At 44.3% G+C, this 22,875-nt stretch overlaps 2 protein-coding genes and 1 long non-coding RNA gene across 4 annotated transcripts; 1 reads left to right on the forward strand and 2 right to left on the reverse strand.

The window, feature by feature from the left end:
* Window positions 1-69: 69 nt before the first annotated feature.
* tcf25 (transcription factor 25 (basic helix-loop-helix)) lies at window positions 70-15,954 on the reverse strand. Of its 2 annotated transcripts, none has more exons than XM_064311947.1 (18): window positions 15,621-15,954; window positions 15,086-15,238; window positions 14,768-14,839; window positions 14,432-14,556; window positions 14,039-14,104; window positions 13,837-13,925; window positions 12,936-13,066; window positions 12,377-12,476; window positions 11,757-11,850; window positions 9,965-10,057; window positions 9,485-9,590; window positions 8,549-8,708; window positions 7,191-7,278; window positions 6,922-7,080; window positions 6,215-6,305; window positions 4,733-4,812; window positions 2,910-2,985; window positions 70-272 (listed from the first exon to the last, which is right to left on the reverse strand). In XM_064311947.1, the coding sequence occupies exons 1-18, from the start codon at window positions 15,831-15,833 to the stop codon at window positions 105-107; spliced, it is 2,064 nt and encodes a 687-aa protein (XP_064168017.1). In that variant the 5' UTR covers window positions 15,834-15,954; the 3' UTR covers window positions 70-104. The 2 variants fall into 2 exon arrangements, with proteins under 2 accessions (XP_064168017.1, XP_064168016.1); XM_064311946.1 differs by having other exon boundaries at window positions 14,432-14,559.
* Window positions 15,955-16,759: 805 nt separating this feature from the next.
* Window positions 16,760-17,198, forward strand: LOC135242369 (uncharacterized). Its single transcript, XR_010326322.1, has 2 exons — window positions 16,760-17,096; window positions 17,167-17,198. It is a non-coding gene; the product is annotated as an uncharacterized LOC135242369 (long non-coding RNA).
* On the reverse strand, window positions 16,907-22,488 carry LOC135242366 (cytochrome b-245 light chain). Its single transcript, XM_064313404.1, has 6 exons — window positions 22,306-22,488; window positions 21,805-21,874; window positions 20,956-21,030; window positions 20,588-20,671; window positions 19,633-19,714; window positions 16,907-19,306 (listed from the first exon to the last, which is right to left on the reverse strand). Exons 1-6 carry the CDS (start codon window positions 22,361-22,363, stop codon window positions 19,112-19,114), a joined length of 564 nt encoding a protein of 187 aa, XP_064169474.1. The 5' UTR covers window positions 22,364-22,488; the 3' UTR covers window positions 16,907-19,111.
* Window positions 22,489-22,875: the final 387 nt, after the last annotated feature.

The following is a 22,875-nucleotide window of genomic DNA, read 5'->3' on the forward strand; positions in this document are numbered from 1 at the left end:
CGCTCAGTCCCACACTCCTCTTCGTCCTCTCCCCCCCCCTCCCCCCCTCTCCTCCATCGCTCAGTCCCACTCCTCTTCATCCCTCTTCCTCCTCCTCCCATCGCTCAGTCCCACTCCTCCTCGTCCCTCTCCGGGTTGTCCTCTCTGGGCGGCTCCTGGAACTGGATGTTGGCCAGCATGTCCCTCATGGCCACCATTAGCCGGTTGACCTCCTGGTTGAGCTCTCGCCCGGCCCGGGCCACCTCGCGGTCCTCCTCCGGCCGTGGGCCAGCCTATGGGATCAGGCGACCAGAACAAATCAGCCAATCCAGAGCCAGAACACCAACAGAGTCCCCTCAGTCCACATCCTCCACTTATTCACTGCACTTATTACATCATTTATCACTCACATAAGCACACAGCACTATTCTTCCCTGAAGAAGGTCAATACTGCACACTTTATAAGAAAGGACATTACTCTTAACCAAGCACATAACAAATACTTCCATACTACTGATAATCAGCCGAAGAAAACAAAGAAGGAGACTTTAGGCTGAGATTTTTAATATAGTATTAATGAAGAAATAGGTTCGAAAAAAAAATCCAGGGCAAAAAAAGCATCATAAAGCACAGGTCATTTTCATAAATTTCTTCTTTCATCTACAATTTTGACAGCTACACAATTACATAAGCTATGGTAGTAATAAATAGAAATGGTACAAGATCTGGCCTCTTGATTTCTAAATAATAGTGCTATTCTTACTGAAATGTTAAGCCCAACAATCACTCTAAAAACAGCGCTATTCACTTAGATATAGTCAGACAAGCCAGGATCTGTTCTTATGCGGAGAGCAGCAACCGTGATCATTTCGAAAATCTCCTGAGCGCACGCATAATGCTTTCCTTTTTTACCCTGAGAGGATTATCTGATGGAATGACTGCATAAAGGAAAGATGAGGGATTCATTATCGGTGCTCATCGTCCTGATTTCATTCTCCTCCTCTAATCTGTTTCGAGGAAAAATCCTTGCCAGTCATAAATGCTGATTTTAGTTTTTCTGTTGTTGTTCTATTTTGGATTCTTTTTTTTTAAAACCAAGCCAATGCTTGGAACACACAAACTCCAGACTGGTCCTTTTTTTATCACGAAAATGCAGAGCATGAAAACTAGAGCGGTCCTCTGCTTCAAGATTTGATTTCATTACCAGTTAGTGGGGGTTCCTTCAGAGATTACACAGCTTTATTTTTAAAACATGGCCTCAGAGCTTCTTTCAGGAAACACACGGTGTTTTGCCAAACAGTGCTACTCAGTCCTCCAGCGTCTCGATACCTCACACGCAACAAGGCTGCGCACCGAGGACCGAGCAGAACAATCAGTCCTATTCCTGTGAAAACATTCAAACTGGCCAGCGAGAAAAAAACTGATACTTACCAAACTTAATACAGCTACAACGGAATTTAATTAGATTTTCTATAACCGCGTAAAATGTTTGAAGGACAGATGCCCCGAACAATCGCTGCCGAGCTCAGAACTGAAAACACGCGGAGACGGTAAGCAGAGAAGTGGACGAGACGCTAGGCTGTTGGTGGCGTGATCAGTGCTGAGCGGCCATGTTCCAGCACAGATGAGAACATGTTGTGCAACGGCAAGGCAGTCAGAGACTCAGCCCAGAGACAGGAGCACTCTCCACCCTTCGGCCTGCGAACCCATCTCACCCCGCCAGTACCCACCACCCATACAGTCCCATCTCACCCCCCCCCCAGCACACACCAGCCGTACACACAGAGCTTGCCAGAGGCTGCCGATGAAGACACATAGTCCTCCTCGTTGCAGGTTGCCAAGACGACCTCAGTTGATTGTTCACAGCGTTCATCGCACGCAGATGGCACAAAAACGCTTTACTGCACTTACGCTGGCACTAACGGTTTCATTAGAGTATGGAGCGATTTCCACTCTGCACATCTACACACTGGAAGCATTCGCTGACAGTGCATTGAGTTAGGAAGCATAGTAGCAGAATTACAGTATGCATCCCAGATGAAATAAAATCAAGGTTCTTACAAAGACAATGCTCACTATTCATTTAAGGCAGTAGTTACACAAATATCTATTGAGATACTATGTGTGTTATTTTGGTAAGTCCATAAAAGGAAATAGTTTCTTGCGTCTGACACACGGGACTTTTTCAAAATGGGGATGAGTGCATTCATCAAGTAGATTGTGCTTGTGTCCTTACAAGAAACAGCCTTGTGTGCCCTGGGGACCGACTGCCCTATATATAAAATAACAAAATACTGAAATAATAAAAAGCATTAAGCGCTAAATAAGTACCGATATCTGCCGGAAACAAACTTTACCCCCCGAGCATCTGAACTTTCCCACTGCGCATTTTTTTTGCTTCCCCCAGATCATAACAGAAATCTCTGCTGCAAACCCTCCTTATCTGAACTTTCCATGGCAATGAAACAAGGGTGCCAACTGCCCACAGCGCATATGCTTGTGGTGGGGGGTGGTGGTGGGTGGTGGGGTATGGTGGTGGTGTTGGTGTGGGTGGACGTGGTGGGTGGTGGATGGTGGTGATGTCGGGTGGTGGTTGGTGGTAGGTGTTGGGTGGAGGTGGGTGGTGGCAGGTGGTGGGTGGCGGTGGGTTGGTGTGGGGGGCGGTGGCACGTGGTGGGTGGTGGATGGTGGTGATGTCGGGTGGTGGTTGGTGGTAGGTGTTGGGTGGAGGTGGGTGGTGGCAGGTGGTGGGTGGCGGTGGGGGGTGGTGGTGGGTTGGGTGTGTGGTGTGGCGGTGGCACGTGGTGGGTGGTGGATGGTGGTGATGGCGGGTGGTGGTTGGTGGTAGGAGTTGGGTGGAGGTGGGTGGCGGCAGGTAGTGGCGGGTGGTGGTGGTGGGGGGGGGGGGGGTTAGTTCTGGGAGCACTCACCTGCAGGTTGAAGTTTGGCAGCAGGGACCGGAAGAAGAGAGACAAGGTGCTCTCATTTGAGGCTGCCCCATTCTGCCTAAAAAACACGACACAGGAGAGTGAACAGACTGAGCTCCCTATCATTACACCCTATTCCAGCCCATTCGCTCTGTATTACAGGACACAGGAGAGTGAACAGACTGTGCTCCCTATCATTACACACTATTCCATTACATTACATTACATTACAGGCATTTAGCAGACGCTCTTATCCAGAGCGACGTACAACAAGTGCATTGGTTCACGATGTAGAGGTGCAAAAGAAACACTAGAGTGAAGTAAGGATCGTAGTGCCAGAAGTGACCACATCAATCAGGACTCCAACCCTGTAGAGTAAGCTATTCCAGCACATTCACTCTGTATTACAGGCACAAGAAAAACAACCCAGTGAGATCAATTCAGTGTCAGTGTCACTGACAGGATAAGAAAAAACAAGTTAATTCAAGTCAAACACAATAAACTAACAACTAACAAAAAACAACTTACTATAAAGAATTACTTCCAAAAGTGCCCATTTAAAACCCTTTTTTTTTCAATTTTTTTTTTTAGGAAATGAGAAACAGACGGGCTGCTGATCACAGTGCCGCCAGCGCTGCTGATTGCAGTAAGACTCGGGGAGGCAGGGATCCTCAGCCAGCCGTACGTCTGTGTCTGATTAAAAACCACCTGATAGTGCCTCCTACTGAGGCATACCCACCAACATGCGCAACCACGTAAGGACCAGATACACTATAAACCCCTCTGAGAGAGAGAGAGGGAGATGACATATTGTAAACCTTGTTTTTTAAACCAGGTCCTCCTGCAGAAGTTCACTCTCCCTGTCGTCAACTTCCAGATCCACTTTCCGCTCCGGTTCGGTTTAACAGCAATCACAAGACCGGAGGAAAAAGGACTCGAAGTGCCAAGATACTCTAGTCACACCCGCGTGACTTATATTTCGGGGCGAATGAAGCGGAAAGCACGTACTGCATTCAATAAAGGAGAGGGTGCCCTCGCTCGCTCCCTGAAGGGACGGGCGAGTGGCGGGAGAGATCAGCGTCTGTGGGCAGCTTCGCCCCGAGCCCACGTCAGGGCTGCCCGACCCTGCTCCTGGAGATCTATACCAACCATCCACTAGGTTTTCATTCCAACCCTAACTTGCGCCCGATTCCACTCGTCAGCAGGTCAACGAGATCTCCAGCCGTTGAATGAGGTGTGCTTTGTTAGGGTTGGAGTGAAAACCTTCAGGACGGTAGATCTCCAGGAATAGGGTTGGCCAGCCCTGGTTCACACTCACTGTCACATACCCCGATAACACCCCACAACCATTACAGTTCCTCAAAATCAACGACGGGCACAAATACCAACTGCTGTTGCCCTCCGTGTTCTCGCATTCTACCATCACTGCTCGACTACTTTCAGACTTCTCTAGGCTTTCAACTGTGCAGGCCAAACCCATGGAGGAAGCACTACGGTTTAAGCGTGTGCAGCACACAGCAGCCCTACTGAGCACTGCCTTCTCTCACTTGCTAACCTGGTGAGTCGCTACAGGCACAGATTGTAATGCAAGAAAACCCCGGCCAACCCCAGCCAATCTGCTATTTTAAACTCTTGGTCAGGGTACTCACAGAAGCAGTGCCAAGGCCTTAGGGCACAGCCTGGCCTGGGTTGCGAGAGCATTTACAAACTAAGCCGCCATTTTGAATTCAGACAAATGACTGGATGAGAAGAGGCGAAAAAGCAATGGCACTGCTTTAGAGCCAAGCCCGCAGAGCACAGGGTGGAATTTCACGGGCTGCGTTTACCTTTCAGGCCTGGTGTACGACGTCACAGAGTCCAGAGGGGGCAGAGGGTCAAATCCCATTAATGGCTGAGTGGTCACGTCCTGAACAGAAACCAGTTGGCAGGTTACCTCTCAAATGCACATACAGTACTAAATAATGTAATGATCTGAATGTCCTTAAATATACGTATACAATGTAAGTGTTTATTGCTATGCTTCCTATCAATGATGGGCTTCCACTAAGTAATAAAATGAATCTGGCTTCAGAACAAGGAACGGTAACGCGTTAAAATAACAAATTATAGTTTTCAGCCAGATTGCTTCGTACTATGGATTTTACTCTCCTAAATACAATAAGGTTAACCATAAACAACCCGAGTTTCCTCAATCAGATGATCAAAATCAACCAATACCATTTAATACTTTATGGCATCTTCATGCATCAACTACTTCATGACTTACACCAACTTAGTCTTAGTGGAGAGCACTATTTATTCAGATAGATCCTTACCAAGCAGTACTTGCGGTAAATGTACGCGGCAAGGTAATCAGACAGCCCGCACTAGCGAATCCAAACCTATGCTAGGTACTTCACCAACTGATGCCCTTGTGGAAAGTGCTTCATGCATTTAAAGAATATTAGCATTACATTTGCATTAACAGTTGACATAAAGTTTCTTAAGAAATGAAATAAATAATTTTTCTGTGCACCACGTTCCATCTCAAAGTCATTGTTAGTAACAGGACAAAATGTGTTCTTAAATTTCTGTAATAGATATAAACACTTCTATATAAATATAAAAAAGTTGGAATAATTACTACAATTTGGCAAAGTAGTTTGCAACTTTAAAACTATATGAACTACATTTCATTTTCTGTTAAGTAAACAAGAATAAGCATAAAATCAGTTATGCTACCTTACTGTAAATGAAATTAAAAGATGGGGTACTGTCTGTAATCCTGACAGACAAGGACAGCCTTGTCATGGTACACATGAAGGCTGATACAACACAAACACAAACACTTTGTAAAGTACAATGTTCAGTTGAGCACACAGACACTACAGACACTGAAAAATTAAGAGTCTGTCAACCATGCTAAAGAAAGCTCAAGATTATAACTGCTAGTCACCCATCTGAACCTAATCTGCAATTTCCTCTTCAAACTCACAAAATGCAAAGTGGTACATGACAAAGCTAAAGCCCGAACACATCACTCCAACAGAGAAAGCTATAAGGGGGACTGGCGGGGGCTGCAATAACACAGTCACTGTAAATATGAACTTCAGCATTCTATAACGTGTCACAGGGTTCCACGTGCCCTTGTTGACAGGCATGTGTGTGAATCAGCCTCTTTCATCAAAGGGCTCCACCTTCCGCAGTGTATATTCAACGGGAAAGCACAGCACCAAACACAACCAGGCGATCCAGGATTTCAACAGCGTGAATACCCCCCTTCAGAACCACCACAACAGGACGCCCCCCTCCCCCTCCCCCTCCCTCACCAGAGGCAGGGTAGCGGTGGCTTCCTTTATTTCGGAAAGGATGACGTGACGATGGATGTTCCTCGGCGCACTCTGATACCTCTGCTTTCTCCTAATGGTCAGCAGGAAACAAAATGGAGTCATTACTGCGCCATTTTACAAATGAGGCTCAAGTCGCAGAAAAAAAGCAGATGAATGTAGCCTAACACAGTTTCACCAAACACTGGCCTGAGTGAACATTAATCACAAACAAGGGGAATTCCCCATCGCACAACGACTTCTGAAGACCACAAAACCATTAAGACAAATAAAATTCCGGCTCCTCGTCCTCGGTTCCTCATTCCCCGCATAAGGACAGCAGTTATTTCATTAAAACGGCTGCTGACTCCATTTCTAAGAAAAGTCACCTTCCAGCTTGAGACAAGCAGTCAGGGCTGCACTCAAGACATAAAGAAAACGTTTACTGTATCCTGAAAGGGGGGGGGGGGGGGGTTTTATTGTTTTTTCTTTTCCATACTTTGTGTGACCATGTGGCCAAAGAGGCACACAGAGAGCACACTATGCAGGGCTGTCAGAGACCCGCGCTCGATGGGGTCAGCTGCCTCTCATTTACTCTCGTTAACTGTGTGAGAGAGCATGTCGCTTTCCATCAGCCGCTGCGGCTGTGCGTGTGCACCGGGCATGGGGGGTGGTGGTGGGGGTGAGGGAGGGGGGCAGCCGGTCCTCACTTGTTCGCGCAGTCTTCCACGGCAGGGTCGCTGGAGTCCACCCGGCGCAGGACCTCCCGCACGTTGCCTTCCAGCCACACCATGACCCCGCCCTCCTTCCAGAGCGGGAAGCTGCGGCCCACGTACAGGGAGAGGAGCTCGCTGAGAGCGGGAGGCTGCCTGCTCACAGGGGAGAGGGGGGTGAGGGGGGGGCACATGGGAACAGTAAGGTATGCACAAGTAAAGTTTTGGGTATTGGGTACGGTAAGTTTTTATAGTAAGAGTTTCACCCCAGTTGGCTTTTGGGTCCGAAGAACACATGCGAGGACACGGCGGCATCAGGCTGCACTGTGCACAGCTCCAGCAGGGGCAGCAGCACTGCAGACACACACAGGAACACACACATGAACATATACACACACACACACACACACACACACACACAACACACATGAACACACACATGAACACACACATGAACACACACATGAACACACACATGAACACACACATGAACATACACACACACACACACACACACACACACACACACACACACGTATAAACACACATGGACATGAACATACACACACACACACACACACGTATAAACACACATGAACATCCACACATACACACACGTATAAACACACACGGACATGAACATACACACACACACACACACACACGCATGTATGAACATGCATGTACATGAACACACACACACACACACAAAACTGTGTGCCCTTCCCTGGCTAACAGAGTCAGACATTAATAGTTAAGCCTGGAACATGGATGACCAATACCCCTCTTTCTCTATGATGTGACCAGTAAGAATGCCCTTTAGATACCGATGAACATGGTCTGCAAGTCTCTCAGAAAAAGCCATGTCATCTCCCTTTCTAAGTACACAGGAAGTGAGTCACGCTGCTCTAAATACAGAAGCAGAGTGTTAGCAGTTCTTTTCAGACCGAGTCACACTCTTAACGGCCTGTGTCTAAGAGAAAATCGAGGTTGCGCATTTACTCTCCGATGTTCCGGACCTGGAATTTAACGGATCACAAAGCGCTGTTTCAGTCTCTCGGGACAGAGCGCCAATTTCCAGCCAGCGCCAACGAAGCTTATGTTTCACCGGTGGGTAATGATGCTGATCTCATTAGCAGTCACCCTCATCCAGATCAGGGATTTCTCTGAAGTAACCAACATAAAGTACCTGATACAAGGTTACATCAGCAATTTAAACACCTGACCCTCGCTTAATAATAATAATAATAATAATAATAATAATAATCACAATAATAACACATTTATAGATTGCTCGGGGTCAGACCCAAGGTTGCTTTAGATTTCAGAGCTCTGATGAAAATACAACATGCTGCACCATAAAACTCATTCAATAGTTAGATCCAATTTCACAGAGATTTCCCCAACAACTGAAGCAAAAGGAAAATAACAAATGGCTGAAAAACAAAGCAACGCTGTGTGTCTCCCGCCTCAGTTCATCACTACCTCAGGTCCCACTACAACAGGAGAGCAGCCCGTGGACCAGCAGGGAGCCACAGAGGGGCTCTGCTCACAGAGCGCAGCCCCCCCCCTGCTTTAGGGAAGGGGGCGTCTGGATCGGCCGGGCTGTGTGGGCCGGACTCACCCCCGGGGAACATGAGCAGGGCGTTCTGCAGCAGCCGGTCGGACCGCTGCTTGGTGAGCGCGCTCTCCGACTCGGGCAGCTCCTCCTGCAGGCTCAGGTGGTAGTGCGCCAGCGCCACCGAGAAGGCGAAGTTGGGCAGCTGGGACAGGTTCCGATGCACCTGGCGCGGGACAACGAGGTTTCAGCACGTGGCATCAGGGTGGATATATACTGAAGCAATTCCAGTTAAGTACCTTGCTCAAGGGTACAACAGCAGTGTCTACGAACGCCTGCACCTTCGGTTCAAGCCAGTTCCTACCCACTGGCTCTCATCTAAGCAGCAATTAAAGCACATTAAGCATTACGCAAAGTCTGGTAGGCCAGTGCAGGTATACTGCTATATAATATAAACACGCATGTATGTTCATATATTCATAACTTGTCTTGTCTTTGAAGCATTACCTAAAAAATTGAAAGAAATAAATAAATAAACAAATAAATGTGCAGATGTTCATTCTCAAATGGTAAAAATGTTAAATACGCCAGGCAGCTAGACCCTGTGAGAAACAAATGATGTAAGTTTTCAGTTATCTGGCCACTGTTGAAAAGAGAGAGGCCTGATGACAGCAGCAGAATGGATCTCGCTGCACTGCTCTCCCTGCCCCAACGGGGCCTCCTCTCACAGACAGAAACCAGCAGCATGGCTTGAGTTCAGTCAGTGCATGTCAGTGACTCGGTCGGGTACTCAAAGGTGAGCGGGCAGGGTAGAAGACGAAGGAGGAGACTTCTTTGATTGTAAAAACAGGACCACTGAAAGGCTAAAAAAAACTCCTGCATAGTATGTCTTTAAATGCAGCTGGTTGTAGTTATGAAACACTCCATGCGGTTTAAAATTCAGTTTAGGTGTCAAGAATACTGAGGTAGCAAAGACACGCCCTCAGCCACGCCCCCTCTCACCTCCCACTCTTCATAGAGCCGTATGAGGGATGTGTACTCTCGCGACCTCAGACACAGGAAGTCCACCATCAGCAGCATGCACAGTGGGTCATTGTCGGGATCCAGGCTGGGAGGGACGAGAAGAAAAACAAAGAGCGGAGAAAAACACTTAAGGAATCCATAAAAGCATGATTTTCTTTCTTGTGAACTAATTTCTTTTATACTGAGCTAACTGGCTACAAGTTCATTTTGCCATCTACGATTCATCCCACAGAATTACGGCATTAGTGGGGTTTTGCTGAACAACCATCCACTGCAATACGTCAACACTGAGAATGTGTGAAGTGTACCAGTAGTGTAGCACATCACAGTGGAGTATCATCATAATTTGGCCATATGAGGGAGTTTTCTTAATCAATTAAAGTTGGTGAGAAAGGGAGATGAAAAATGGCTGCCATCCCCCACTGTTTCTCTAAGCCCCTCCCACACTTCCCAGCATACCTCAGGATAAGCTTGCAGAACTCGAGGGCAGTCCGCGGGCATCCTCTCTTCTCCAGAAACATCATGTGCTTATACAGAGCCAGATAAAATGCCCTGCAAAGCCACAAACAGGATACAAGGAAAATTTAGAAAAGCCACAGCAATCAGACAGAGATTTATCTCTTCCAAAAATAGGGTCAAAAAATAAATAAATACATTTTTTTTTAAACTCCAACAAAGATGTACCATTACACAGCTATGTCACACACCACCACTGTGGGGAGAGCAGCAAAAAACAGAGGCAATCAGAGCATCAAACTACTGTGTGAGCTGCAGCAAAGCAAAATGTTTAGGGAACTGGGCATGAGGTTGATAGTTCAAAAGATTTCTAATTTCGTATTTAACTGCACAACCAAAAATGTTACATTTACAATGGCCGTCAGTTATTCTGAAAATAGTTTTAGTATAGATGGTAAAACAGATGGTTTTCACCTGGAAGTCACGTTACCATCTATACTAAAACTATATAAATAAATATTATGCCAACACTCACAAGTTTACAATGAAATGATATGCCACTAACAACTAAAACAATGTCCAAATGAACAGTGCCAACACAAATGCAAAACGTCTACAATTGAACACAAATTGTAGGAACAGCAACAGCCTTGATATGGAAACTAAAAATGAATGTATACAGTTTTAAACCTGGCTTGGTATCTGGCAATTTAAAAAAAAAATTTGCATTATGCAATTATATTTTACATAAAGCGAAGACGACTTCAGTCATGATAAAAACCGTAGATGAATATTTTGTGTTACTTTTGTGAAACTATCATCAAGCTTGTCCACATCCACACCACACACAGCATGCCCCTATCAGTTACTGATAACAAGTACAACATAAAGCAATGGTGTCACTAGCAATCACAAAAACAGACAGTTCATTTCTCTACTGAACACTTTGGGAAGTCATTCAACTCATAAGAGGCCACAATAATTCCGTGTAAAAGCTGTGGAAGACGTTCTGCAAGCGAATGCAGTGTCAAACACAAATGATGAAAGATCTGACCAAATCATCTGAAAAACAGATACAACCCGAGAAAACTTTTGAGTTTGCTCACTGCAGTGTAGATAAATACAAACAACTACAATTACTTTCCAGTTAAGATGACCAATGTGTCAACTTCCTACCAATCAGCAATGCCCAATCCAACCTGCAGGACTGTCAGGCTGGCCTGTGACTGCAGACTAGCCAGCAGCCGAACAACCAAAAGCCCAGCCTGCATGGGGCATGGCTTACGGTTACCAGGACAGTGACAGGATGGAAAACCTGCTCAGAGTGCTGTTAATAGGTCAGGAGGCAGCAGTCCTCCCAATGGGCCAATTAAAACACAAAGGCTGAGTGCAGGGATAGGCCCAAAGGCCCGGCCTCACTGTGGTCATTAAAGATGCCATCACACTGTGCAGAGAGCGTGGGGGGGGGGGGGGGGGTCCCTAGCGCTTTTAACACACAACCAGGGCGGAGCCAAAACTAATATCCTCAGTAAATAATAAATATATAGATATTCAGGGTTTTCCTCCTATACTCTACCCTTTTCTAGCCAAAACTGACCACAGGAAGTTAATGAAACATGGAGACATAAGACATGTGTTACTTTTAAGATTCAACATTCACAGTCGACATTTTAACAAACTGAAACAGGGGCGCCCCTAAGAGACAGGGGGTTTAGTCCATTGCGGTGTACCCCATTCTGGGGGCAGACAGAGAGATGTGGTGAAATGAGACACTGGGGCAGAAAGCGGAGCTGACCTGTTCTCTGCCCGCTGATAGGCCAGTCGGCTGGTGCCGGACGTCAGGCTGAAGACTGGGTGGAACGCACACTCAAAGCCATACAAGGCTCTCTCTGAAACGCACACAGGCTGCTGTCAGTCGCGGCTTTAATGGGCACATTTCAACAGAGCGACAGCAAGGCATCAACAAAACTTAGCATCTCGTGTACAGTATTATCAGCTGCATAACAGACAAACAGAAACAAACACACCGTAGTTATGGTTAAAATAGATAAGCGATTCATGGCATACAGACATCTCCCTCTGCTGGACAAAAGAATAATGACAATTTGTGTAGAAGAACAGAAAGGATGCGAGGAAACAAGAATACAAAATCACAATCATGTCATTTTATGATCTCATACTTCTCAGTGCTTCATGAATAATGAAACCAACAGCTGCATGTGAACGTGTTCTCTAACGAACAAAGAATCATGGCTCAATATACTCTGAAAGGGATCATTTGTGGGGGGGAAAACAATTGAATTAATTAAATTGAATGCATTAAGGCCTTAGGAATTAGTGGAAACAACAATCTACATACACACCAGCTCCCCACAAAAACATCTGCCTGCCACTGCCCCGCACGGTGCCACTCACCGACCAGGTCTCTGGCCATTTCCTGGTCCTCCTGGATGCGGCAGACATCTGAGAGCTGCAGGAGGGAGTCTATGTGGTAGGGGTTTATCTGCAGGAGAGCCTTGCAGAGGGAACACATTCACCTGTCAACACCAGGCCTGGAAGGCAATGTGTAGCCAGCTTCCAACTGCCAGCTAAACTGAAGCACGTTTATGACAATAGCTCAACACCCAACCCCTCCGACTCCACCAACACCCATCAACCCCAACCTTACCCCCTACCCTACACACAACCCTCTACCCCTTTCACCTAATCCTACCCTCTAGCCCCTTACCCTACACTGAACCCTCTACCCTACCCCATCATACATCCTCTACACCCTACCCTACCCCCCCACCCTATCCCGGACCCGATACCTACCCTATATCCTATACTACACCCTTCCCAAACAACCCCTACACACTATCCTACCCTCTACCCCTTACGCTGCACTATACCCATTATTCTACCCCCTACCCTCTAACACCTACCCGACCCCCCCACGCTACCCCGTGCCCTACACCCTATACACAGTACCTACCACAATGTTGCTGGGATCCATGGACTCCACTGCATCCAGGAACTTAAACTGAACATGCTGGTAGTCTCGGTTGTGCTCGAAGGTGAAATGCTGCAAGCCTTCTCTGGACTCCAGCAGGCTCATCGTGATCCCTGAGGGGAGAGGCAGAGTGAGCCAGAATGGAGGTGCAACAGAAGAGCAACTTATGTGACTTATTCAATGCCATTTGGTCCGTGGCTCTAATAAATATCACACATGTATGCACATTGGCATAATGAACATTAAACTGAAAAAGACTACTAAAATTTTAAATACTGAATACGTAATAACGGTCAAAATTGAAAACAGAGAAAACATTTGCATTTATAGTGCACTCTTAAATGCATGAGGATACTAGCCAAAAAGCAACTCTGCCCCAAAACTTCCATTATTTTCTATAATTGAGCTTGGCGCAGAATTTCAAAAGCACTTTACTGCAATTTATTTACATTTCCTGAGCCGTGTGATCTAGTGTCTTCCAGGACACTATAGTGCTCCCATTATAGAAGCATTTGTTCCTGAAAATCTGTGTGTACTAACTGGAGAAATAATTTCGGAGCACATCTACTAATTGGGATGCATTAGTGTGCCCCTAAACTTTTTAAACTCAGGAGCACATGTGCTCCTTGGAAAAAAGTGAATAACCATCCATTGAAAATATGCAGATTTCCTTTAAAATCATTTCAGGAAAAAAGAAAAGGTGAATAGTGCACCCCTACAGGGGACTTTTACATTACATCACATTACATTACAGGCATTTGGCAGACGCTCTTACTCAGAGCGACGTACAACAAAGTGTAGACTTCAGGTCCGAGAGAGTACGGATTTAAACTGGGCAGAAGTGGAAAGTCCAGGGGTCAGACAATAAGTCGCTGACGCTCACCTGGTCTGCTGTAGCGTGGCCAGGTGTCCTTGGCGATGGTCATCCATGACCCGGAGCCGCGGTGGAACTGCCTCTGCCTCTGCCTGGGCCTGAGGGGGACAAAGCAAACAGAGGGCAAAGTCCACGAGGCCTGACTGGAAAGCCTCAGCTAACCACCACAAAAATGAAGTCTGTGCAGCTAGAAGAGCTTTACTGAACCCACCTTTGGTCCCCCAGAACTGCACGAGCTCCAAAATATCTCTTCAGCTCCGTCTCAGGGTTCAGGTTCCTGTTGAGGGGAGGGAGGAGGTCAAACTTCCATTGGAAAAAAAAGTGAAAGTGAGGTAAACGGCACATTTCATCCCCATCATCTCAACAGGTCAGCCTCGCTACGCGCAGCAAGCAATGACACTGGGTGAAGATGAGCGATCAGTTTTCACCGCTAACTCGCAATTATAAAACCAAAATATTTCTGAGAGGCACTATGTGGCGATTCATTGAAACTAGTTCTGTTGTATTATTATATATTTGGATTGACTGGCTATATTTCATTAGTTCATTCAGCCCATGCTTTGCCTGAAATGATCCATTTATTACCTGACTGACTGACACTCACCTGTGCTCCACATAGAGAACATATCTGCTGCCTGTGCTGCAACAGCTCTCCTTCTGATAGGAAAGGCCATTGGTCTTCTCGATGGTTTCAAGCAAAGCATCGATATCATCTCCCGTTGCCTCTTCCTGCAGTAAAGAAAACAGTCCACTGGGATCACAAATACGCTTGCATTAATGCCTAAAGCAGCCTTTCCTCCAGGCCTTTCTACACCTGCAATGGCTTACAGACACACACACAACTGCGCCTGCAGCATGGAGTGGAGAAAGCACTCCAATTAACTTCCTCCACTGCAAAAGTTGTGGCTGGCATTTACAACAAAAAAAAAAACAGATTTACCTGTGTTTCTCCTGTCGAGGCCTTTTTCTTCTTCTTTTTCTTCTTTTTGTTTGCTTTATTCCCCACAGTACACTGACCAAAAAAAAGTCAAAGAACAAACCAGACATAACTAAAAGACACAACACAGAGGCGTCTTATCTTGTCTTATCAAGGGACAACTGTGTTCATGTTTAAAGCAAATTACTGAATAGCTATTAACGGGTTCCGAAACTGAGAGTACTCCACAATGGAAATCAGAGGTACAATATTTCCATGGCAAAAACATAAATCTATATATTAGGTGTTTTTGCAGGAACCGATGACCGCATCTCTACTCACCGTTCCTTTCTCCGTCTCAGGTAGCTTTTCTTCTGTCACTGCGTCCTTACTTTCGCTCTTCTCTTTGCTTTCCCCGCTGCTCAGGTGTCCTAGGCTGGCGGACGCCTCTTCGTCCGTTGGTTGTTTCTCTGCATCATTTTCCGCATCACATATCTGCGGAGGCAGGTGACCATATGGCCATGACGAACAAACATTGAGAAGATCAAATTTGGCTACCCCTCGGAGAGGAGTAACAACTTTTCTAAATCAAAACTAAGAGAAGCCTCTTGACGTTGGCTACACGCAACCAAAGTGCATTAGTTAAGTGTTTGGAAAAACCCAAAAAGGCTAGATGACCAGTTGGCTAACGTTTGCTAAACAAACAAGCACCGAAAAACAATTACGTAGCTCATTAGCTAACTACCGATACACGTTATCAAACCAAGCTGACTGAGAACAAAATGAACAGCCTTAGTTCTTAACGTTAGTTGAAAATCTAAGCGATGTCATACGATCTGTACAACCCCCCAGCCAACTAATTAACCAGATACTTTACCAGCTCGTATATATTGCTGAGGTTTTTCTGCGACTTATTTTTCTTTGCTTTCCGGCTGCTGTTCTTCTTAGCTGGCTCTAAAAGACCGTCGTCCTGTTTTTCTTCTTCCAAGTCCGGCGCCTGTTCTCCCTCGTCTGTCTGTAAATAGCCAAGGTCTAGGGCCTCCTGTCCCCGCTGTCTCCCCTTCAGTCTACGCAGAGCACGACTCGACATCGTCCCGGGACAGGATAACGAGCTAGCTCCACTCTGCACACAGCGAGAAACCTCAACCACTTCTGCCACAAAACAACATCATGATGTTACGAACTTTCTCATTGGATGTTGGTGAGGAAACGGGATCACGATACCTGGAAGTGACATCATAAAAATACGGATCGCGATTAAGGACTATTTCTTTTCGCAATGTTTCTGTTGAGTTATTCAAAGCTGGTTGTGGTCGGATGTCTATGGTTGAGGTTGATAAAGCCTTTGTCTACCCCAATAAACTGTAAGGTCTACCCTGATGTCTGGGTAGGGGTGGCCTCATGAACGCGGTTGGGGGACAATTGGACATTCCAAATTAGGGTAGATCCCAGTAGATCAGCAGTTTCTGAAATACTCAAACCAGCCCGTCTGGCACCAACAACCATGCCACATTCAAAGTCACTTAAATCACCTTTTTCCCCATTCTGATGCTTGGTTTGAACTTCAGCAGATCATCTTGACCATGTCTACATGCCTAAATGCATTGAGTTGCTGCCACGTGATTGGCTGATTAGATATTTGCGTTAACAGGTGCAGTTTGCAGTTGAACAGTTGTACCTAATGAAGTGGCCAGTGAGTGTATATATATATATATATATATATATATATATATATATATATATATCACAGCAAGAAGGTCCTGGGTTCGAATCCCAGCCTGGGCCTTCCTGTGTGGAGTTTGCATGTCCTCCCCACGTGCACATGGGTTTCCTCTGGTTTCCTCCCACAGTCCAAAGACATGCAGGTAGGCTAACTACAGACTAAATTGCCCATAGGTATGAGTGTGTGACCGGATGGTGTGCGCCCAGCAATAGATTGTCGACCTGTCCACGGTGTATCCCTGCCTGTCGCCCAATGCACACTGGGATAGGCTCCAGAATTTAGTCTAGGACAAAGTTTAATCTGTGTCTGCAAAACTGACCCAATATGAACAATAAATTAATAACTTGGGAAAACAGAGGTGTCATGTCTGTATGTAAACAAGTGAAGAACAAATGATTGTGATTTCAGTAAAGCAGTAAAAAGGGACATTAAGTAAATACTCAGTTTGTATAATCGGAAACCACCGTCATTTATTTCATTTTTAAGTACATTGCAATTGAGTTTAGCGTGGGGTCAGGTCGCAACACAGAGCTTGCAGCACAGAACATGACACGGAATAGTGACAATAAAATTAAATGTACTTAATGTGGTTATGTTACAGGGACAATGCACAATGATAAAGATTTCCAGGCTTGGCTTGGCTTGGACTGGACAGGGCCCAGCAGGAGGAGCACAGCAGAACTCTGGGACCATGGCCCAGGCTTGGCTTGGCTTGGCTCGGCTTGCAGCACATAGCATCACATATCATGGTGGCAACTTAAGATAACAGCACGCAGTGTAACAGTTATATACATTACCTCACTCATCTATTTCTTACGTCATTATAATTGTGCACTGTTATTGGGCAAAGCCATAAGAAACAACCCTGTTAGGATCAGCTCTTGGCTGATTATTGCACTTCACAGTACCCATGTTTGGTACAGATGCATTCCACGTTTATTATTATTATTATTTCGGTCATTCTGCATTCACTTGTGAGTGCACAGAGAGTTGATAACTCTGTTTAATACCTCATCTAAACGGCAGCACCTTCTACAAAACACTGCCCAGTCGCTAGCATTGGATTTACATGGTCCAAGATAAGAGCGCCCCCTGCTGGCTCTTCAACACCTTTCAAATAGCAGCATTGGCCTATGTTCATAAAAGTCCTGAGGAAAAAAAAATCTCTTTTCTGTGGAATGCAACAGAACCAGTCAAAAATATGTAAACTTTTCAGTGTGCTGTTCCTGAGTCCTTAACGCATTTGGATATCAGTCAGCTTTATGGTGAATCAGTTGCCAATACGTGTTCAAAACAAGGTTAAGTGCTTTCACTGCAGTATATTTATTTTCCATAAACAATAGTTGTATTGTTTATCACCAGAAAAGAAGGCTTCTGAAGGTTTATGTTAAATATTACAATATTTCATTATACAAAAAATACACCACAGAGCAGCACAAAAATAATGTTTCTCTACTACAGGTAACTTGCAATGAAAGCAGCACAGAAAATGTAGTAACCAATTTTTTCACCATCAATCTGCATCATGCAGAACTTTAACCCCTTTTCAGGGACAGAAATCTTGGTGGAATGACTGAAATGAGTATTTTATACCTCTGAAAAAGTAACGAAGAAAAGCATCTGTTTGTTCCTGCTTTCATGGACATTGTGGAGAAGCATATTCTCCTTGCCAAGCCCATGATACCAGGAAATAGATAAGATGACTCCAGGAAATAATGCACTGAGCTCTAAGGAGGAAATGTCTGTGTGCAATCTTTGGTCATATGAACTCAGCATATGACACTGAAACATGATCTCTTCATTTCTCAGTAGGGTCCCTGTCCCTTTTGGTTCCTCTCTAACACAATGGCGAAAAGCAAAGTAAAAAAATGCATATCTGCTATCCATATCTGCCTGGATTACTTTCAGATGACGTCAAAAACATAAAAAAGAATGCACACAATAAGTCAAAGCATGGTAAAAAATGATCTCCTATCACTAGTGTCTCTGAAACACAAATATTATCTCTGAAACTATTTCACTTATGTCATTGTCTTTTTCTTCCTTGTTTTTTTTGTATCCTTTCCTTCCTGATGTATACTTTACAATGCGCATGCAATATAAACAATCCAGAGTATAGTCTAGAAACTTTCTAAATGTTTCTTTGAATGTATGTGAAAGATCTAACATTATATAATATTTAATGGACATATTGAGATTGCACATCATGTCCAAAACACAAAACCAAATTCCACTTTTCACAGACTTTTTCATCTTGAAACAATGTTCTATCAAATAGAGAAATGGAAGCAAAGCATGAAATGTCCCAGGAAAAAAAAAATTTTGTCTTGTTTAAATGGATGAAAGTAAAACTTCTGTTGATTACCAACTTTCCTATCTTGTGGAAAGTTTTGTAGGAAATTCAAAGAAAAGGGAATATTGGAAACAAGCTCCCGTAAGACTTTACATACAGTATTCACAATTATTAACCATTAAAAGCCTAAATGGTTTGCCGCACACACAGTAACTTCACTACCTTCTCGTTTCCACAGCACTTTGTCCGTTATCGGCCATATAAACAACGTCCGGTTACGATGCGTTTGCACTCCACGCTGAGCTGCCATAAGCCTGGGAGAGCTGAGCCCTGTAAAGCTAGCAGCGTCGGGTTACATTTCATTGGCAGTGACAGGGATGGGGTTGACGTACGCAGCCCCCTCCAGATCCTCCAGCCGCTTCCTGCGCACCTCCGCTGGGGGGCGGGGAGGCGGGTTCTGGGGGGGCTCCTCGATGCCTGCCCCCGATGGCTTCCCCGTCTCTTTCGTGGGCAGATTTGGCACCCAGCGTTCTCCTCGGATAGCCGCCTGGTACAGAACAGAACAGCTTTCAGAAACTGTGACAAACCATGTTTGTCATCACTGTAAAGCACTTTGAGTGTTTGGAAAAGTGCTGTATAAATGCAATGATTCATTAATTAATTAATGTTATGATTGTTTACGATGGATACTTCCTCCATAAAAGAAATGCACAACAGGATCAACAGTTACTCAACCTCAGATTTTTATTGTGGTATCATCACTGACAAATCCATAATTTATTTTTAAGCTCAACTATATAAATTAGCAACACAAACAACAGGATGTGTGGCATGATTTCACAGCTTAATTAGCAACAGATTGCAGCTACTCACTATTAAGTAGATGATGCTGGCTATGGCCAGACAGACACAGCCAAGCACAGTGGGCAGGATAAAAGCCCCTGGAACACAGATGCTGTAGGGAAAAATCACACACATGCACACACACACACACACACACACACGCACAAACACACACCACACACACACGCCACACAGCACACACACCCCACACGCACCGCACACACGCACACACACACACGCACACGCACACGCACACACACACGCACACACACACGCACGCACACACATACACACACACACACACACACACACACACACACACGTACGCATGTACACAAACACACTGTAAATCATTGGAAAGGATCCCATCAATGCATCAATTGTGATTCAGCATAAAGGGAAACAGAAGTTGATTGGTATTTGCCATTTCATGTCTGCTCTATATTAACCATCGCTAACTAGCTGAAATAGCTTTGTATTAATTAGCTAATAGGTATTATGCCAAATGTGCCTGCGTATACCATATTCCCATATGTCATTAACCATTTTAAATGTTTTTTTTTCTAGCTTTACTAGAAATTATTTTAGATAGATGGAAAGTGATTTAGTCTTGGATGTATAAAATTTGCATTCAAAATGGAAGGAAATTTGTTGACTATTTTTTACTTCTATAGGCTTAAAGCACTCCACACTTGCAAAGACATTTGCTAAATGAATTGAATTTTCAGAAATGCTAACGTTGTGCAAGATTAAGAAGAGTTTGTGAAATACAAAAGGCCATGTTAACAAGGGCGTGGAGGAAGTTCACAAGTATACTGGAAGTGAACAAGGAAGTTTTCACAAGCACATGAATGAGGAAGTTGAAGAAAGTTTGAGTCAGAATGAGATACACAAGGAACTGGTCCATCACTTAAAATTAAATTTTAGAGAGCAGATCGAAGCAAACATGTAAAGTGACTGCATAAAATATCTGTCAAAGACTTACACAGCATGGAGTAATGCTCTGATGTAGTAGTTGCTGGTGAGCGGACCGAAGACCTTCACACAAACAGTCAGGCAGTACTGGCCCCTGGAAATCAATTTTGCACAGCTGTGAGCATGCATTCCATCACTCTCCACAATCTATGGCACGCAAATGTGAAGATTCTAAATAAACCAAAATCTTTGCCATGCATTCAGGTGCATTCATTCCAGAAATGAAACGCTGTAAAATGTAAATTCATTAAAAGGACACTGGGGGAATGAACATGTTGTCAGTAAGCTGTACTTATACACTGTTCATCACCAGCTACGGCATCATCATGCAGGGAAATGCCCTGGTGCTGTTCAGCGCTCTGTTGGTCTGGTACTCACGTTCTCGCCATGCTAGTGCCCTTGTTCCTCTTCCCCCGGGGGTACTCCAGGAGACAGACAAAAAACCCCGCAGCTCTGTGGACTGGTCAAGGAACACGTGGGACCTCAAAGCTTCGACATTTATAAGAAAACCTTTTGCACAGCAGAACTAAGATCGTAGTTTTGGAACATCAAGTATTTCAGGTGATGGATCTGGACCTTGCCTCGTTATTTTTGTGATCAGTTTCACATTTAGGGCACACCTTGTTTAAAACTTGACCAATGCACTGCAATGGATTTATAGCTATTTGGTCAACATTAAGACTGGGTTATCTTTCAGGGCAACTGTGATTTGCTATGTAGAATGGCCTGAATTCGACAGGAATCCAATTACGTTTAGTATAGGTTAGCTTGAGGTTAGTGAAGACAACACACACATAAGCATTTCTTGTGAACAGCTCACAAAACTGGTTCACAAGGTTTTTTTTTTGGTTTTTTTACATAACTTCCTGCAATGATGTTCATTGGATATAGCAGATCAAATAGCACAATCACTACAACTAATAGAACAAAAATGTATACATATACACGAGACTATTCATAAATTATGTGGTTATACATGTACTTAATTTCTAATCTCACCTGTCATTTTAATAATGTATTTGTTAAAAGATGTAATATATGTGATATGTAGGCTAAAAGTAGCCTATGCTATGTAGTCTACAGAAAAAAGTCTAAAACAGAAAATATAGCCGGCATTTTTGTCTGTATGTTTATTATTTATTTTCAGCAAGGATGATTTAGAACCCATAGTTCTAGTGTGCTCTGGGTTTGAAACTTTCGATCAATCAAGTAAGCAGCAAAGGATACACTCCATACGCAGCAAACTCCCAGTCCCTGAACTGGCCAGCTACCCCCACAATGCCACCAGTGAGGAGAACTGAAAAAGAGAAGCGAGTCAAAGAGCGATCACCGTAGTTCCTGAAACCCACACTGTGTGATATTTTTAAATTGTGAAAACATTAACGCATATCGTTTAAAACTTAAATTAAGTGTAAGTCACGGTATTTCCTGAACATCCCAAAATGTACTATGTAGATCAGTAGCTGACTTAAGTTCTGTACTTTGTAAAACTCGTTTTAAATCTAAGCTCTTGAGCGATGTCCACGGAAAACGGACAAAACAAGAGAGCAGATAGTATATCAATAAACGCTACAATGTAACAACTTTGCACAGGATAAAATTGAACAAAACCAGTAAAATGTCTGATCTTCACGTCTCAATCAAAGTTTTTAATCAGGATCGGTTTAACTATTTATAACACAGTAAATCATATGTTCAACAACAACAACAAAACATGTTTCCACTCACTCAGTCCAGCCGCTAGAGCTTGTTCATTTGCCCACATAGCCCACTCAATTTTCCCCATTGTAACCACTCGTCCGACGCTGGAACAAGAATATTATTTATGTCTGAGGTACAGCAGGTTCAGTGCCTTGTCTCAACTGATCAGTCTGCACGTCTGCGATACATTCATTTGAAACACAAGACAGTAAAATAATAATAGAAACTCCGCCTTCAGTCTTGCGCCACTTCCGGAAGTTTTGCACATTTTCAGAAATTCCCAGCCAAGGTTGGGCCACATAACCTACTACAATAGTACATTGACTGTAACCACTTACTATAATCTCTTATCGCTACATACCAAACTACTGCATAGAGCAATAGCACACCCTAAATTAATGCAGATTAAAATTGTGTGTACATTACACTGCAAAAGCCAGTAAAGGCATGTTGCTCGGGAGATATGGAACTGCAAAAAAACTATAACTGTTGATAGGGGTATGTAAATACATGTGGTTTCATTTTCTGATTTTAGTAGAAGCATGTCGTATTTATTAGAAGAATCTTTCTCGGTGCAATGGAATAAGACAAAATAAT

Source organism: Anguilla rostrata, chromosome 16 (genome assembly GCF_018555375.3).
Source record: "Anguilla rostrata isolate EN2019 chromosome 16, ASM1855537v3, whole genome shotgun sequence".
Lineage (NCBI taxonomy): Eukaryota > Metazoa > Chordata > Actinopteri > Anguilliformes > Anguillidae > Anguilla > Anguilla rostrata.